This window comes from Amborella trichopoda, chromosome 2 (genome assembly GCF_054954075.1).
Source record: "Amborella trichopoda isolate Santa Cruz 75 chromosome 2, AtrichopodaSantaCruz75HAP2 v2.0, whole genome shotgun sequence".
In the NCBI taxonomy this organism is placed as follows: Eukaryota; Viridiplantae; Streptophyta; class Magnoliopsida; order Amborellales; family Amborellaceae; genus Amborella; species Amborella trichopoda.
Window position 1 is genome coordinate 61,260,832 of NC_142337.1, and position 18,213 is coordinate 61,279,044.

General features: G+C 37.1%; 2 protein-coding genes across 9 annotated transcripts; one reads left to right on the forward strand and one right to left on the reverse strand.

Moving 5' to 3' along the window:
* The first annotated feature begins 1,839 nt into the window (after positions 1–1,839).
* Positions 1,840–5,369, forward strand: LOC18445186 (NAD(P)-binding Rossmann-fold superfamily protein). Its single transcript, XM_006855327.4, has 3 exons — positions 1,840–1,943; positions 2,599–2,676; positions 4,281–5,369. The coding sequence occupies exons 1-3, from the start codon at positions 1,924–1,926 to the stop codon at positions 5,071–5,073; spliced, it is 891 nt and encodes a 296-aa protein (XP_006855389.1). The 5' UTR covers positions 1,840–1,923; the 3' UTR covers positions 5,074–5,369.
* On the reverse strand, positions 4,194–17,043 carry LOC18445187 (bifunctional 3-dehydroquinate dehydratase/shikimate dehydrogenase, chloroplastic). Of its 8 annotated transcripts, none has more exons than XM_088859137.1 (10): positions 16,726–17,043; positions 14,908–15,013; positions 14,352–14,570; positions 10,685–11,031; positions 8,819–8,882; positions 8,571–8,679; positions 7,987–8,130; positions 7,560–7,708; positions 7,034–7,196; positions 4,194–5,336 (listed from the first exon to the last, which is right to left on the reverse strand). In XM_088859137.1, the coding sequence occupies exons 1-10, from the start codon at positions 16,923–16,925 to the stop codon at positions 5,284–5,286; spliced, it is 1,554 nt and encodes a 517-aa protein (XP_088715263.1). In that variant the 5' UTR covers positions 16,926–17,043; the 3' UTR covers positions 4,194–5,283. The 8 variants fall into 8 exon arrangements, with proteins under 8 accessions (XP_088715263.1, XP_088715265.1, XP_088715264.1 ...); XM_011629088.3 differs by lacking the exon at positions 4,194–5,336 and adding an exon at positions 5,867–6,177; XM_088859139.1 differs by lacking the exon at positions 14,908–15,013.
* Positions 17,044–18,213: the final 1,170 nt, after the last annotated feature.

Consider the following 18,213-nt stretch of genomic DNA (forward strand, 5'->3'; position numbering starts at 1 on the left):
TTGTCGTTTTGTTGCCATTGTACTCAATTACGTGTTCATTACACTTTCTATTACAATGAGAACAGTATGGTCCATATGATCAAGGTAAAATATAGCCGTCTCCATCAATAGATGGGATGTGTTTAGAAGTGTGGGTTCAGTTTTTTTTTGTGTAGGTCGGTGGGGGATTGGGTCCTCAATCATATTGTGGCTATTCACCACCGCGGCCATTTTTTGTGGCTATCCACCACCGCGGCCATTTATTGCCCTAAGCCCATTCTTGTCTAGGTTCTACTAATGTAGTCATTGTATGTCTTTTTCTCTTTATCCCTATCCAACATTGGACGGCAATGATTGTCATGATTTATTAATGTAATGTTAACAAGATCATATGGATCATACCTTGCTTCTCCATTGCACTTTAGGTGTGCAGAGGAACATGGGTTAGGCCTAGGGTCAAGGTTGGCTAGGTCCAGGCCCAGCCCATGGCTAGCCCAAACATACACGTCACATTGGCCAAAATGTTTATTTCTTAAAAAAAAATCATTTTTTTAATATTTTTTTTTTGTATTCTCCCATGGACATGTTTGCTAGTGTCAATTCCATTAAATGAGGTTGAACAAATATCTACAGCGTCGGGTTTATTTTTTGCATTATTAGCTTAGCTTACCTTAAGTGTAAGGGTGGCAACGGGTCGGGGTGTCCCTGCCGGACCCTAAAAAACTAGGCCCTGAGCTGGGTAACCACGACTCAAAGGTAGCGCCAGTCTTACAGGGACTAGGGCCAGACTAGGGCTAAGGCTGACCCGGCCCAGGCCGTTACCACCCCCACGGCTTTGTGGCACATATTTGGACGGGTAATTGCTTGGAGACCACGAAGTGTGGAATGCTGCTTTGTGGAACTTTTTCTTTTTAGTAGTAGTGGGACCCCATCCAAGTTCATTTGTTTGTAACCTAATTTATGAGAATGTCAATGATTGTCATTATCCAGGAGAAGTATATGGTAATTATGATTTTTTATATTTGGTATAAGGTCATAACATGGATATAAAATTGGGTGGCATGTTTTATTAACTAGAAACATTTTCGCGTGTTTGGTAACTATGAATATAGGAGAAAATGACATGTTTACTCAGTTATCTTATTTTTCTTTTTTTTAGGAAATGAAGAAAATAAAAAATAAATAAAAAAATGACATGTTTTTTCAGTTATCATATTTTCCCCCTTTTAAGAAAGGAAAACAACGTGGAAACTTGGAGCCCTGCATTTCCATTCTTTTTCGAAGTTTTAGGGAAAACTTCAACGCACTCTAATGGATGTGCTGTGATTGCTCAGGAAAATGGGAAAAAGGAAGATCCTCATTGTTCTTTAATATTTTTAACCATAGGATCTCTCTTTCATCTGGATCTCTATTTGCCTAACCTCATGTTACCAAATATAACGTTAATTTTTTTTTCTTTTAATTTTATCAAATTTTATTTTTAACAACTAAAGGTGATTGTAATATTATTATATTAAAAGTAAATTTTTTCTACAATATATATTTTATGTACGAAAACTCTAATATATATACATATATAAATAAATAAAAAGTATGCGTCATTATCTACCCCTAGAGAAAAATGAGGGAGGTGTTTTGGTTAATGGGAACAAAACATGAGGGTAATTTAGGCATAACAAAGGGATCAATTGACCTTTGATTAATTTTCCAGAAAAATCCAGGGAGAATATTAGTCTCATTGAAAATATAAATAAACATTCAAAATTAATGAAGTGAAAAGAAACCTTGTAATTGATTAGGGAACAAATTATTGTAAAATTAAATTATTTGTTTTTTCTCACTATATAACTGGTCACTTACAAAGCCAAAGGGGGAAAAGTAAGCTCCTCCCAAGACTTCCTCTAATTTTCCATAAATTATAAAAATCATCTTATTTAGAGAAGGATGTTTGGTCTTGCACTCAGGTGAGATTTTCTTGCTTAATATTTCTGAAAATTTTAATTTTAAATTTGTTTTGTTATCTTTCTCCTTTTTTGGAGTAACCTGAGCTCTAATCCCATAGTTTTTATTTGTTCAGTGAGTTATTTACCTCCAAAATCATTAAATGAAGTTGCAGAAGCATCAATTTCTTATTCTCCAGCTGTTGATCTTTTTTTTTTTGTTGTTTTTTTACTTTTCTGATCTTCAAGTAGTATTTTCTCTGGGAGTCTGGTTTTGAGTATTGATGCTTCCTTTTTTCGATAAATTAGTAACCTCTCTCTCTCTAAAAGAGCAACTTTGTTTCTCTCTCCAGTCTTCTCTTATCTTTCTCTCTCTAGATCGCTCTCTCTCTCTCTCTCAGACTCACTAGGTTTTTCAGTTTTTCTCTCAGCGCGTTCTAGAGAGAGAGACTTGACATTGCACGTCTGAAGTCAAGGCTCTCTCTCATCTTCACTGCTCAAGAAATTCTACCGAGCGTGTTTCTCTCTCTAGAAAACAAGGGTAGCACTCTAGAAATCATTTATGACAAAATACGATCCTGAAATTAGATATTTGTTGTTGAATTTTGCATCATTTGGGAAAATAAAGTTTGCATTTATTTTGGTTAAATATAAATAATGCTATTATTTATTATGCAAGATCACTCGGAAGGAAGAATTTGATTGTTGGAGATTTGAGTGGGAAACAATCGAGGTTGCTCTCCACACAACAGAGAAGGTACATTGCATTCTCTTTTACAATTTTAGATATGGGTACGGTTTGTACAGAGCCTAAGGCTCGGAACAATCAAATTAGAGCGTACCTTCAAATAGTATCGGGAAATATGGTTTTAATATTCGAAATCTTTGTGATAGCTTTAAAATATATTTGTATATTTATTTATGAAGTTTAAAGCTTAAAAAATAGTATAGATCGACAGATCTATGAGAACTTTAAAATATTAAAAATTGATTGTCAAAAAATGTGTTACAAAATACACTATTTTCAAAACTAAAAATCCATTTTTTTCTCATGTCCATGCATCTTGATGTTGAGATGGCCGATTTGACGATATTTGGGCATCAAAACAACCTCTTTTATTGAAATTTTTGGGGTAGGCTCAAATTTGATTGTTTAGAGCCTCGGCTCTATATAAACTTGTCCCTTTAGATATATATCTTCTTGTATAAAAAAGTAAATGGTCTCCTTGAATACAGTTCCAATAAAGGGTGAGATCTGTATAAATTGCCCACACTTCTAAATTTTGCTAGCAGATGTAGTTTCAGTGTCGAAAATCTTAATATAGCCAGAAAATTCATGTTCAACCTAATTACAAAGTTCAAAATTCTAAAAAATGGTACAATCAAGTAAATCTATAAACACTTGAAAATCTTAAAAATAGATAATCTAGATAATTCGTTATAAGATGCACTATTTTTAGGATTTGAAATTATTACTTTTCTTTATATCCATAAATCTGGAGGTCAAAATGATCAATTTGAATATTTTTTCCAATTTCGAAACACATTGTTCTACTGGATTGTTTAAGCACACCTTATTTCTATAGGATAAAGTTGCAACCATATATAATTTTTTTCCATTTACTCATGATATATTTTGAAAAGCTTACATAGGAACATTTGTTGGATGGTAAAAACAAGTAAATAAGTCAGTGGGGATTTGGGTCCTATCCTTTGGTGAGAATAGGGATTTACACCCGCCGGTTAAAAACCTATCTACTGAAATTTTTGTGAGCTAAAAATTTCCCTCTAATAATCTTAGATGCATCCCAAGATCAATCCATAAAAAGAGGAGCTTAAATTCCACATCTAACCCATGAAAACAGACTATCCAATTTAGAGGGAACTTAGTGCAAGTTTTTGAGCTCCAAGTGTACATTTTTTAAAGTTGAACTTGGAGAAAAAATAAAATAAAAAGAGTCCTCGGTACACTGACATTTAGACAAGGCGTTTCAACCGGTTTTGACCAAATGTACAATTTTGTTCCACGGGGCCACCCAATCCTTTTCAACAAAAAGGGGGCTGCCAGCCCGAGCACTCTTATATGTACGGCCCTTCTCTTATTCAAACTTATAAATTCTCCTCTACTGTCTAAATTTAAGTGTAAGGCCCTTCTCTTATTCAAACGTATAAATTCTGCTTATAAATAAATGTAAGAAAAGTTTTACACTAGCTGTCAGCCTAACACAACCTTCGTCATTTTTCTACTAGCATTGGATTTCAACCATAAAATACTTTTTCTATCCCATCTTCATTGTATAATAAATATTAATTAAAGCTTGAGTACTTCAAATAACTATTGGATACTATATTGTTACACAGGCTCGAGGGGAAAGTGACAATCATAACCGGGGCCGCCAGCGGGATCGGTAAGGCTATCGCAGAGGAGTTCATCCGCAATGGGGCAAAAGTGATAATCACCGACGTCCAGGATGCCCTTGGCGAGCAAACCGCTGCACAACTCGGCCCCAACGCTTCATACTCACATTGTGACGTTACGCAAGAATCTGAAGTCTCAGCTGTTGTCGACCTTGCAGTGTCCGGTCACGGCCGCCTTGATGTCATGCACAACAATGCTGGGGTCCCCGGTCCCCTCATCCCTAGTGTCACCAATCTCGATCTCACCGACTTCGACAAAGTCATGCAAGTGAACCTCAGAGGAGCCCTAGCTGGCATGAAACATGCAGCTCGAGTGATGATACCTAATAAAAGCGGGTGTATACTTTGCACAGCCAGCATTACAGGAATATTGACTGGACTTGCTCCCCACCCTTACTCAGTCTCTAAGTTTGCCATCATAGGGCTTATGAAGTCCATGGCTAGTGAGCTTGGGAGGCATGGGATCAGAGTGAATTGCATATCTCCATTTGCCATACCGACTCCACTAGCACTGGATGGGATGGCACATATGTTTCCGGATATGGGGGTGGAGAAGAGGTCAGAGATTTTACGGGGGACAGGGGAGCTCCAGGGGGCGAATTGTGAGGTAGAGGACATTGCAAAGGCCGCGGTTTATTTGGCGTCGGATGATGCAAAGTATGTTAGTGGCCACAATTTGGTGGTGGATGGAGGTTTCACCATCTCTAAGCAGCTGGGGCTTTTTCGACCTAGTTAGCAAACTAGTCTATTCCTTAGCTTCATATCTGATGTGAATGGTTAGCAGCTTTACATCTCAAGTTTGATTATTACCACGAACTACCAGAAAAAGAGAGAAAAATAACAAAACAAACGGAGCTCACATGGTGCATCTACTGCCTTGACCACCTCTAGCTAGAGCCCATTCTCTCAGCAACAGCCATTGTAGCCATTGCGGTTGGGCACGAGATCAGTGGTGTACGTTTTTCTTTTTTCTTTTTGAACATGTACTCTTTGGCTTTCCTATAAAAGAACACAAGGAAAATTATGAGTTCAGTGAAATTGAGCCGAGTTTCTGGGCTCAATCAACTTGAAATGGCTGTTAACAAAAATGAAAGGAAAACACAAAGATGGTAAATGCACCCACAAGGTCTGTAGTCATCGATTGACGGCTGAGATGAACTGTCCTCCGCTTGAGGACAAGAAGTTCAGCTTGACAGACTTGGGCGGAGAAGCAGTACATAGCCAAACAAACAGTGGTGATGCATTTACTTTACAAATATGGTAAATGTAACCACACTTTCCCTAATTAAATTGCTAAAAACCACTGTTGTCTATAACCTTCAGCCATGAATCATGACACTTGGTCTCTAGTTCTACAACTTGCATCGGTTCAAAGTTCATACCATGAAAGTTTTTCACCCATGCAAATTGTGCAAACTTTAGCCAGAAAGTTAAAACATAAACATAATCAGGGCAGGGTAATGAATACTCAGACACTGACGTCAATCATTCGGGCAGGGTAATGAACACTCCAATACTGCAGTCGATCATTAAAGTAAAAAAGGAAATACTTTGCCATTATGAACAGAAACGGGATTTGAGCTTATTCCAGACTCACGTTGTTACTACAATACTCATGAAAATTAATGTGCAGCGATGCCAACGTTTCTTGTTATTACAGAACAGATGCCGATGCATATGACTTTGCCGACTGGAATCAATCAATACATCCATTCAGTAATAAAGCAAAGGAAATAAAAAAAAAAATCAACGAGATTTTCTTCAATGCCACTTTGGGCATGCGAATCGATCCCTTTTTAAATGTTTCTCATCACGGCCTCTCGCATCACCTTCTCGGGGGCTGCAAGAATGGGAAGGTGATATTCTGAAGTTCAATATCCAAAACGTATAGGAACAAATGGAACGCTACATGTAATAACATTTAAAAGAATAAAAAAGAGAAGGATGAGATTTTTATAAGGTGTCGTCCTTGTACTGTAGAAGTAAGGCACAAGTCTAATTTTGTGGGGAGATGTAGTTTTGGTATCAAAAACCTTATGATGGCTTGGAAATCTATTTTTATCCATAGTTATGAAATTTAAAATACCAAAAAAGTGTACAAATCGAACAAATCTTGAACACTTGAAAATATCAAATATAGACGGTCCTGAAAATTCGTTACAAGATTCCCTATTTTTAGGGTTCGAAATTCTTTGTCTTCATATCCACATATATTGAGGTCGAGATGATCAAATTGGAGGGCTTTCAACCATCGTAATTCTATCTTCTAGAGGATTGTTGATGTGCTATCTTAATTAAATAGTATAAGGTTGACACCCTATATAAACCTCTCTCAAAAGAGAAAGGTTAGATGTAAAAAAAAACCTCAACTATCTATATTAACAAAATAATTATAATAATATTTATAAGGAAAAGTATACAAAGATATCATTTACTTTCAGTGCAGGGAGGTGACAATCACTCTTGTCCGTCAGATTTTAATTTGGGTGATTGTAATTGTGTCATTGACTAGACTAAAAGTTAAAAAAAAACTTCGTCGAACTTCACGACACACACTAAGCCAAAACCATTCAAATTTGATATTTAATGGGTAGGAGTGATTGTGACCTCCTTGTAATAATGGTAAGTGGTTTCACAATATACAATCCCTAATTATAATGATTCAAACTTGTTAAAATTAAAGGCCTTTCCCTTACCTCGTAAACCAGTGAAGAGCTCAAATTGTCCCATTGCCTGCCTAATGAACATCTCTAACCCACTCACAACAGTGGCTCCAACTTCCTCAGCTTCTGTCAAGAGCCTAGTGACTTTCGGAGTGTAAACCGCATCGAAAACCACGCTATAAGATTTCAGTGCTTGCTGAATTCACACCCATATGCACCAGTCTCCATCATTGTCGTGATCATTTAATAAACCCCAATAAATTATTAGAAAAACATATGCTGCTATAATAGTTAATGAGATTGAGATCAAATCAAGAATCTCATTTTCGATCAAATCACACAAGCTCCATCTCTCTCTCTCCCACACTCACACACACACACACACATGGGTGCGTGTGCCTTTGCAAGCACACACATAATTCAGAGCTATCATCGACAAACTGAATGAAAATTCTGAAAATGAGAAATACATGATAGGTTTGGATCTTGTTTTTTAGCTTGTAATTAGTTGTGTTTAATTTGGGCTTAGCGGACCAGGAGGTACAGATAGGACACAAACCTTTGATATCGGTGTCTCGTCAATGTTTGGATGCATCCCTATGGATGTTGAATTTGCAAGTATCATCCCTTCGTCAGGATGAAAGCTCTCCAAATCACCAAGAGATATAGCTTCTCCTCCAACTAAACTTGCAAGAGCTTTTGCCCGATCTTTTGCAGAGGAAAAATGTTAATCGCTTCTCATAACAGCCAAGAAAAACATCTCAAAATTCTTAAATACATACATAAGCAAACATCCATATAGAAACACACACAAACACACACATGCACACACAATACACACAAACATCACCATCTGTGCATCCACATACACACGCACACACCTTTAACTGTACATATAACCTTATATACATGAATATGTGTGGGTATGTGTGAGAATGTGAGTTAGAGAGAGGGGCAGGAGGTGGGGGTAGAGGAGAATGACATACCATAACTACGGTTGGCAATGACTATTCTTGCTCCCTTTCCCTTGGCACCAAAAGCAAGTGCCTTACCAGCACCACCCGCTCCAATGACCACAAATAGTTTACCAGCAAGAGGTGACCCTATTTTATCTGTTGCACCATAGGAACCTGCAAATATATAGAGTTCTCTGTTTTAGCAAGTATTTATGAGATGGAAGACACATGGAAAGTGTATTACAATCCAGTGGACTACGCAAAGTCATATTCCATTAAATTACGATGATGGACGGTTTCAAGAGAGCGTGGAAACAACCAAAACAGGACATGACCTCAATGGTTGGTCCCACTCTCCCTCCACACTGTCCATTAATGCCTTTGAGATTGGTGCCCCATGGACTATGGCTTACCATAGCTCATCGGATTGTTGATTTCTTTTCTTCAGAAGCACCCCTTTTTATTTATTTTATATAGCAGACAGTATCCCATTGGTCTAATTCCAGACATTCTGATCCATCACTACTCCACAGATATGAAGAGGCAAGACTGAGGTTTCAGTCCTCAGACTTATGTGACCATCGAGGAGATAGGCAATAGAGCATGAAACTTACCTCTCATCCCATCCTCAATGGCAGATATAGCCCCTTGATAGTCTGTGTTGTATCCAACCAACTTTCCATCACTCTTTCTTCGGACGATTGTATTTACCGCACCAATAGACTGCATAATATAAGCAAAAATGACCATGATTTAGAAAAGGAGACTCAACCCACCTAGACCAGCACTCCTTTATGGCAGAAGGAGTTCATATATTTTCTCATGCCTCAAAAGTCTTGTCTGAATTTGGAAGTTATTTTACCTTGGCAACTGGATCAACTTCATCACAACATTCAACAGCAGCCTCCTTATGAGGTATTGTACAGCTGCAATAGAAATTAAAATACACTTTTCACTCACTTTGAATTCTTTGTTTGAAAAAATAATTACTCCAGAGGAGCACCCAAAATTATCAGAGAGTAGTTTGCCATAGAATCGAATGAATCGTAGAACTTCTATAGATTGCATGCAGATTTTCACTATAGGACATAGTAGATGCAAATGGATATGACCCAAATGAGGAACTGTTTTTTTAACCTGTTAACTTTGTATTAAAAATGAGGAACTTGACAGGAGCAGTAGAATATAGCAATCTGTGGCCAACAAGGAACACTAATAGCTAAAGTACAAAACAACCACACCAAGGAAAAAATTCACGAAAACAGCAAAACACAAGGATAATCTATTAAATTGTAGAGGACCAGTACCAGAAGATTCAATAAATCAGAGGAAAAAAGAAAATGGTTCGGCACACGTCAGTCAGAACCAAGGGAGGCACAGCACAATTGAAACAGAAGTAAGTGTTTGGGTGAAGACATTACCATAGAGTACCTAAAACTACATTAATTCTTTAAAGAGAAAAGTATCACTAGGTCAGATAGTCAGATTGAAACCTGACAGACTGAAAGCAGGTCAGCCAAAAAAAAAACTTTTCTATTGTGAGGGTGGAGTAGATTTAGGGTGGACCCTTTGATATGGTGTCTCCAACCACATTAAGAGCCTTGAAATGCATAAAATATACATACAACCTTGCAACTATGCAAGCCCAAAACGAGAAAAGCTGCTGGACCGAGTTTACTCTCAATATTGGGAAACTACTTCATCCCAGGATTGCTCTAAAGGGCATGTGGGACTTGGGTTCCAACGAGAAAGCTAACACCTATGATGCTAGACTTGCTAGTGACCTTGTCCATGGACACATATAATAAGTATCAGAAATGTCTAGATCCCAAGGTACATACAGGATAGGAGAAACACAAAAATTTCCTTGGATCCCATTCTGTGCATATGTAATCGTCGTAAGAAGCAATCTATGAAAGGTTCTGGATAAATTACAATTTAGGACCAAGAGTTTGTCTCCAATGTCTTCCCGAGGTGGTTGGTTCAGCACGAAGCCATTCACCTCATTACCCATTTCAACCATCTTACAGGGGATATAGTCATCGAATCAAGCCATTCATTATAGCACATTCAGTGAGTTCACAATCTCCATATGCAATTAAGCTCAAATTCAAGAATACTGTATTTTAAGTCCCCATACTTGCTTTGGATAGTACAGTAGGACCTCAATTCACGTTTACCTTTTATTTATTTTGACTTTTTGTAGGTCAGCAGAACTTCTAAACCTCAAATCAGGTACTTTAGATAGACAGCTCATACATTATCCATCCTTCTCGAAATGAGATAATATGAGAATCTTTCTAGAACCGGGCCACACACACATAGAGGTGGTGAGGCAGAATCTCCACAACTGCATTGTGTGTGACAATTACATTTCCTCCATTGTAACATTGATTATGCATCAAGTCTCAAACGCTAGTTTTCAGCGATGAAAAGAATTCCCAAAAGACATTTACAAGATCCACTTGAATATTCAACCACTAACACCGTGACTGAGAAGTATAGGTATCACAACTCTAAGAAGTATCAAGGGAGACAAACGATTGGATCACTAATTGTATAGTCAGGAAAGAAAAACAGAGGATAGTTCTCATTTGTTCTAGTAATTCATTTCATTAATTCTTCTGATAACCACATGAAACATACAAAACTTCAAATATTATAAAGGACAAAACCAATTTGCCTATCTTTCCGGGCATATTTAAGTTTTACAAGGAAAGGAACATACCTAAAACCAGAAAAATCTGGTGATGAGTAGACATGGAGGAATTCCCTAAGGTTATCCACCAAGAAAGGCACATAGACAGCATTCAAACCAACAGACGTAAATGCTTCATTGTGTAAAATCGGTCCTTTGCTGTGGCCGACAGGATTACCAATGATTCCATAAACTTTTGTATCTCTGCCAATCTGTCTAATATTGTATACATTCAACAATTCTTTCATTGTTAGTTGCCCGGGAGCTGACTCTTTTCCAGCTTCAAGAGTACCAAAAGTAAGATATCCGCCGAACTTGGGGCAAAGGATCCGAGAGATCCACCCTCTCTCTCTCATGACCAAACCTATAATAGGGACCTGAAAATACAATGTCAGTTTCCATTTCAAAAAAAAAAAGAACGATTAAATTAAATTTATTTGTACATTTTTCATTACAGTCAATTTGTTAAAGCAAATTTTCTTGATGAAACATAATCTAAATGGGATTTCAGAAATTCCAAGTTCCATAGATTATCCACTGAAAAAAATTCAAAAATTTCTAGCTCTATAGATTATCCACGGAAGAAGTCTTCCCTACATTGGAATGGATTTTATTAATTTATCATATACAAACATCCTCAAAAGCTAACAATTCACAGATAATAAGCAATGTAAAGTTTGACATCCAGCAAAGTTCAATATAGAAGAATATATCATCATCATCATCATCATTATCAGAGCCTTTTTCCCAACTATTTGGGCTATACGAATCATGGTCTCAAGGATCATACCCTCAATGAAGCCATACGTCCCCATATCTTTAATCACTAATTCCAACCATATCCTTTTGGGCCTATCCCTTGTCCTTTTTTAGCCTTCCACTTGAACCAACTCACACCTCCTAACAAATGTTGTACTGGGTCTCCATTACACATGACCAGCTCATCTAAATTTACTTTCTCAATGTAGAAGAATCTATCTTTTAAAAATAAAAGCATTTCCTATCTTTTTTTAACAAGCTTGAAGCCTAATAACTGTCATGAAGCACTTGTACCAATAGATTATAATGCACAAACCTACTAAAAAGATCACATTTATTATTATCGTCTGTTTTTTTTTTTTTTTTGAGAAGGTTAACAAATCACAATTATTAATTTTATAACACGAAAGCATGCTTTTATGGCTCAAGTTCCAATAGACAGAGAGTAACTAATCGTATTAAACCCAGACTTGTAAAAGTTGAAAGAAAGGCTAATGTGATCTTGCCGGAGAATTTTTTTTTTTTTTTCTTGTTTTCACCCCTTGTCTTTTTGTTTCTTTTTTTTTTGGCAAATGTCACTTACAAATACTTTTATTACAATAACTCTTGCTTCAAAGAAAATAAACAAACAATCCAAGATCTTAAAAACCTTGATGCCACTAAACCAATTGTTTTTTAATCAAAGTAAATATCAACAACTCTTATATTTGGGAATATAAAAACAATATAATTAAATATGGCAAGAAACAAAAAGAGCGTGCTAGAGATTACCTCAATCGGGCTTATTACACTTCACACGGATTCACCACCATCCGATAGCATGGGATCAATGATAAACCTTCAATCTCAACCGGGAAAGCAAGTTTAGGCCAAGCCACACCAATGGAACATGAACCCCATTGATCACAAACTCAAATCCTAGGTGAATTCCTTTAGCAACCTAGTTCGAGAGAGATGAATTTTCTTTTTGCTACACCCTAAAACCCTTAGCCATAAATTTATAGTTGAGAGATGGGAGAGATAAGAACTCCATAGCCTAAATCCTTAGCCCCTTTTCACAATGTGGGAGAGAGAGAGATCTCAAAGATGAGAGAGTGGGGCGTGCCCCCTTTGGGTTTTCATGATAAAGAGAAACTTTCTTAAGAGAGAGATGGAAAGATAAGGTGTAGAGATTTTAGGTAAAGAAAATCTCTTTTTATAGGCTTTAAACAAGATTAGGGTTTTTTAGGGTTTTCTTTGGCTTGCCTCTCATGTAAGATTGAATATGAACCATTGATCATAAGTGATTTGTGGGGTGAGAGATTTGAGCCCTCCATCCCATAGATGGGCCATCAACATCATGAAAGGTGTTAGAACCTCTATCCCCCTCTTTCCTTTGACCAGTATCCCATCAATATAAATCAAATAAAATAATATAAATCATAATGTTGTGCTTTATCCAAAAATATGCACAAGCCTTATCATGCTTTCTAAAAGATTCATTCAAATATTTCTCAAGATAAATCACCTTTCCAAATCTCATAATAACTTGGCCCCTAAGCCAAAGTTCTTACTCTTATCAACTCAACCCTTCAAAATAAGCAAACCTCCTAAAAGTGGGGCTTGCCACCCACGGGGATAGGAAGCCCCTAAAATTGGGGCGTGCCACCCATGTGGTGGCTTTGTTTGCCCCTACCAATTTAGGCCATGGAGGGCTCATGTGCACAATGGGCCCCCAATGCTTCTTAAATTTTTTCTAAAAATTAATAAAAGATTTTAGAATTAATTTGAATATTTAAAACATTAAAAATCAATATCTTACTTTTTATAAATCCAAAATTTATAAATAAAATATCCAAAGATCTAGAAAATTTCAAATAATAATTCTAAAATCATATTATCATAAAATAAACACAATTAAATTCATTAAATGGGATAAGGATCCATATAGTTTGGGAATAAACATTTGGGGCACTCCACCTTCAACCGTGGACTATGGTCCACACTTGCTTTATCAATCGACCCAGTATTTTCCATGACCGACAGTCTATGCAAGGGCTCATTAGTGGGTCACCAAAGTCTGGCTGATGAGCCTAGGGATTGAAATCTTAGTTTGTAGATTTCAGGTTCTCCCCTAGAGATGTGCTAAAGTCACCTAGACCACAGCTCCTATGGTGCATAGGGGTATCTTCGCACATGCATAAGCTTCACCCTAAAAGATGGTTTACTTTTCTGAAACGGCTATTATTATACATGTTGTGTGATGGACATGGATGAGGCCGTGGCCCCCATCTCTGAAGGCCACCATCACACACAAGGGTCACACAGTCCCTCAGCTCACTCATCCGGACATACTCCGACCTCATCAAGGGGTGAATTATTAGAACTCTTATCGGATAGTTTTCTATGCATAGGTAACATAGGTTTTTCCCAACCAACTGGCCTAGCACGACAAGCACAGTCTAGTATCAGTAAACATCGTTTGTTTAGTACGGTCCACAATGGACCACACTCCCACTGAGTTCATGTTCCACTATATCATTTCATTTTACAAGCACTCATAAGGCCTTTAATGGCCACACTCACCCAACAAAAGTGTGCCAACATTCATTAATCAAATCGAAATCTACTGCAAACATGGTGTCCACAAAACATTATTTCCAAAGAAGGGAGTTACACATATATGATGCACTTCCAATCAATGTTTTAAGAGGCAGACTCATATTGGGACTCGCCATAGTGCAGATCCCAACTGAATTGGTAAGACTTTGCTAATTCTTAAGAGAGTCGGTAGAGGCTTTCCAAGACTTTTCTGACTCGGCCCTGGCTGATCTGAGGTGAGTTGACTTGGGAAAGTCTTGAGTTGACTGGTCATTTTTCTAGAACCTTAATTCCAAGTTCCAATAAGTGAAACAAAAAAAAAACAGACCATACTTCCTATTAAGGGTTACATATTTACCTGACAATGCACTAGTATATGGAACATGCGTGCCACATCTATTATGTTTGTGGCAGTTGTTGCAATCTTGACAATGTCAGCTCCAGTAGCTTGTATCCTTGCAACGAGGTTGCCAAGTTCTTCTAGGGATGGAGTAATTTGGTAGTTGTGGGAAGAAACTATAACCTTTGAGCTCTCAGGCTTCTTTTCTGACATGGAACTCATGAAGTCATGTGCAACCTTCAAAGATGAAAGAAAATAAAGTTTTAAAGGTTTGAAATGTCCCATCCTGAAAAAAAATTTTCTACTAATATATTTCATGCAGCATAGTACCGTCAATTGGGAAAAACAAAAGAAGACAGTTTTCTCATTCATGAGATGAATCTATCTCCCCATCCATCCATTAATATGCATTTCCAAAATTTGGCAAACATTTAGTGCAACAAGGGACGACAAAACCAAAAACTAGCCACAATATGACAACGATAACTAGCCACATATCATGAAGTTTCTACCCATGTACTCAAAAGGGTAAACCACTCAGATGAAGCAAATAGAATATTTCACTGCATGAGACCTGAAGCTCCACATCAATATAATCTGCACCCATCTCCATGGCTAGGCGAAGTACATCCAATCGGGTATGATCATCACCTTCATACTCCCCACCCTCCCATTTTGGCCTGATCGAGTACATATCAAAGTTACTAGCTGTAATAGAATAAGAACTTGATATACTAGAATGAGTAATGGAATTTTAAAAATTTTCTTTCTATGCCAAATCAAAACCACTTGAAGTGGTTAATCTACTAGAGGGGAACATCCTTGTTCAACTAAATAACCATTGTCTCGCTAAAGGAGATCTAACAAGTTCTGCATTAATATTTGATAAGAAGGGCTGTGTTTCTCTTTATAAAAAGCATCTTCCATTAGAGCAATAAAATTTTCTAGCACCTTCCCATATATTGGAACAACCAGGTGATGCAAGTGAACAAAGGATTCAGGTTTAATATTTTTCAATGGTTTTTCATATCTCTCACAATTGGTGAACAGGATCTATTTTGTTATCTATCTTGTAACTGTCACTAGAGGTACAATGTTTTCATACTATCCATGAATCATGTTATTATTTTAGAAGATGGACAATAAGTAATACAAATCAAATCAAGTTCAGTTTTTTAAAGTGTGAAGAATAAATTTAAATCAAGTAATACATATTTCACAACTTATGTTAATACTTACATTTATGTTTCCAACAAATGCCGTGAAAAGCCCTTCTTTTTTTCTTTTTTCCTAGTAAGGTTTTTTTTTTTGGTTTGGGGGGAATCCTTGACAAGGTGACTCCCAAACAAAGAGATACATGGAAAGGGCAGAGCAAAGGGGACAAATAAAATGGAAAAGGATGCCTAAAAGAGAAAAAGAGGAAACAAAAGCACCGCAAAGGTGAAAAATGCGATGGATTTTTTTTTTTCTCCTCGAAAGATAGAAGACTCCATCGTCATCATCGTCAAAGCCCTTTCGCAACTAATTGGTCTAAGAAAGGTGAGGACCTTAAACTTTCCCTTAACCCATACCAAGAGTAAAAAAGGTGGGTTGTGTTAGGTAGGCAGCCAATGTAAAACTTTGCCAGAACTTTCGATGAAAGATAGAAGGCTCATTGGTAGTAAATAACAACTTGAACTGCAAAAGATAAATGGACGAGGAAAGGCCTCACAATCAATCCCAGAGATACTCATAAGCCTAATCTAGAGATAATCATAATCCCAATCTTAATGAACAGCAAGTGGGCATCCCTATATAGCTCAAAATCACCCAAAACATGCATATACTCTAACAATGCAAAATTATATTATCTCCTAGGAACCCCATCACTTTGTTACACTGCATTAACATCTACATTTTAGCATCATCGCAATATGGCATTCATATACCATCAACCAACTCGCTTTTGGCCTTGTACTTTCAGAGATGTTTCATGGGTGACTCATCTCGATAATGGGGAACCAAGAACTATACTCATCTGTTAGTTTCATGGAATTGCTCATCTTATACAAGATAGAACCACCCACCACACCTTATTCTAGCATAGAAAGAAAGTAATGCAATGTATTCCCCTCAGAATTTCCTCAGTTCAAGATTCTACGAGAATTGCAAGAAACATATATGCAGAAGATAACCCATCAAGAACCCATGATAATGCTTTCAAAAATTGAAGAGTTAAGCAAAACTACAGCTCCCATGTATCTTAACTATGGTTGAAAAACATATTTATAGGGATAGCTTATGCTTAAGAGCTAGCTTCATTCTACCTTGCCTCATAAAATTTATGACATATAAAACCCATATAAGAAAACCAACAAATTTCTGAAACAAAAGAGGAAATCAGTATGAATACCTGTATGTGACAAGTGCAGGCAACGGCCTATCACTTAAAAGGCGTTGCAGATCTTCAGAAGGTCGAAAGGCCTCGAGATGGTCCAATCTGATCTCAACAAGGTCAGCACCACTAGCCTTAGCACGATTCATTTGAACCAGCATGTCCTCAACATTGTGAGAAATCAAAGGAACACAGAGAAGAGTTGTGTTTTCCCCCATTTTTCTCTGCAACTTTATTTAGTCTCAGTACCCAATCGAATCCACCATTAAACAGAGAAGAGATGGGATTGAAACCCAGAATAAATATATAAATAAAAACCCCAAAAACAAGAAGACTGAATCTGGCTAAAAGATTAAAAATGGCGGCCTGAAGGTTAGGTACAAAGAACGTTACGATAGAGAAAGCGAAACGCACTAAAGCATGAAAGAGAGAGTGAGAGTATAGAGAAGAGAGAGGAGAGAGGAGAGAGATGTAAGAAACTGTATTTTTTTTATATTTGTACCTTAGGCTCATTAAAGATTATTTAATAATAATGCAAAGAACTCTATGTTTATTGATTGAGCATAATGACTATACAAGCTCCTTATAAATATGCGGCCAGTAATAATTAAAAATAAATATCAACAGTTATAGATAACTATTCATTAATATTATTATAATCAAAAGACACTTAAGAGATATATATCCATACATACACATATCTCATTATGTATTCATAATAATATATATCAATATAGATATATATACTCTAATACTCCCCCTCAAACTCAATATGCTTTTGCACAAAGAAGCTGAGTTTGAACAATAAGTTGGATCTTTAAATCTTCACGTGCATGGTGTAACCAATAGAAGCAGTCGAAGCAATAGTTTCTTGCTTGAAGAAGAAGTACAGAGGAAGCACTGGTCTCTTTCTTGAAGAAGAAGCACAAAGGAAGCCGCGGTCTCTTGCTTGAAGAAGAAGCGCAAAGGAAGCATTGGTTTCTTGGAAGAGCCAAGAGAACTAAGTGTGGATCCGGGACATATTCAGCAACTCGCAGTCTAGAACACAAGCCAAAATAAAGACAAAGGCTCTTTTACAAAGAGTATTGCAGAGATTCGAAGCACGACTCGACAGATAGTCGAATAAAGACTTCGCAGATAATGCAGATCGGCCGTTTTAGAGGCCAGTGGTTGAACATAAAAGAATCTGCAGCATGTGGAGGGAGAGAACCATCTATGAAACCCAATTTGTTTTACCATCTATGAAACCCAATTTGTTTTTGGCATTCAAAGCCATACGCATAGCATGCAACTAGCTATAATAGTTGTCGCCAAGAAGAACTTTGGAGACAAGAACAGTCCCTGGACTATCGGAATGATGAATGTAATATGAGAAAGATGAATAAGCATCCGCCGAGATTCCAGAAAGAACATTGGAAAACCCTATCTCAGAAAAACCCAATGAAAGAGTGGGCTCTGTCATGGCGGTTGAAGAGGAAGGACATCAGAGAAATTCAATTTTTGTTT

Bases quoted from the DNA above. Each gene is read 5' to 3' on its own strand.
- LOC18445187 (XM_088859137.1), bottom strand. From the start codon at position 16,925: ATGGGGGAAAACACAACTCTTCTCTGTGTTCCTTTGATTTCTCACAAT. The intron at 11,032-14,351 runs GTAAATATGTAA...TTGTATTTTCAG, and splicing joins ATATACTAGTGCATTGTCAG to GTCCCTATTATAGGTTTGGT. The intron at 8,883-10,684 runs GTATGTTCCTTT...TTTCTATTGCAG, and splicing joins CCAGATTTTTCTGGTTTTAG to CTGTACAATACCTCATAAGG.
- LOC18445186 (XM_006855327.4), top strand. From the start codon at position 1,924: ATGTTTGGTCTTGCACTCAG. The intron at 1,944-2,598 runs GTGAGATTTTCT...TTATTATGCAAG, and splicing joins ATGTTTGGTCTTGCACTCAG to ATCACTCGGAAGGAAGAATT. The intron at 2,677-4,280 runs GTACATTGCATT...ATTGTTACACAG, and splicing joins CTCTCCACACAACAGAGAAG to GCTCGAGGGGAAAGTGACAA.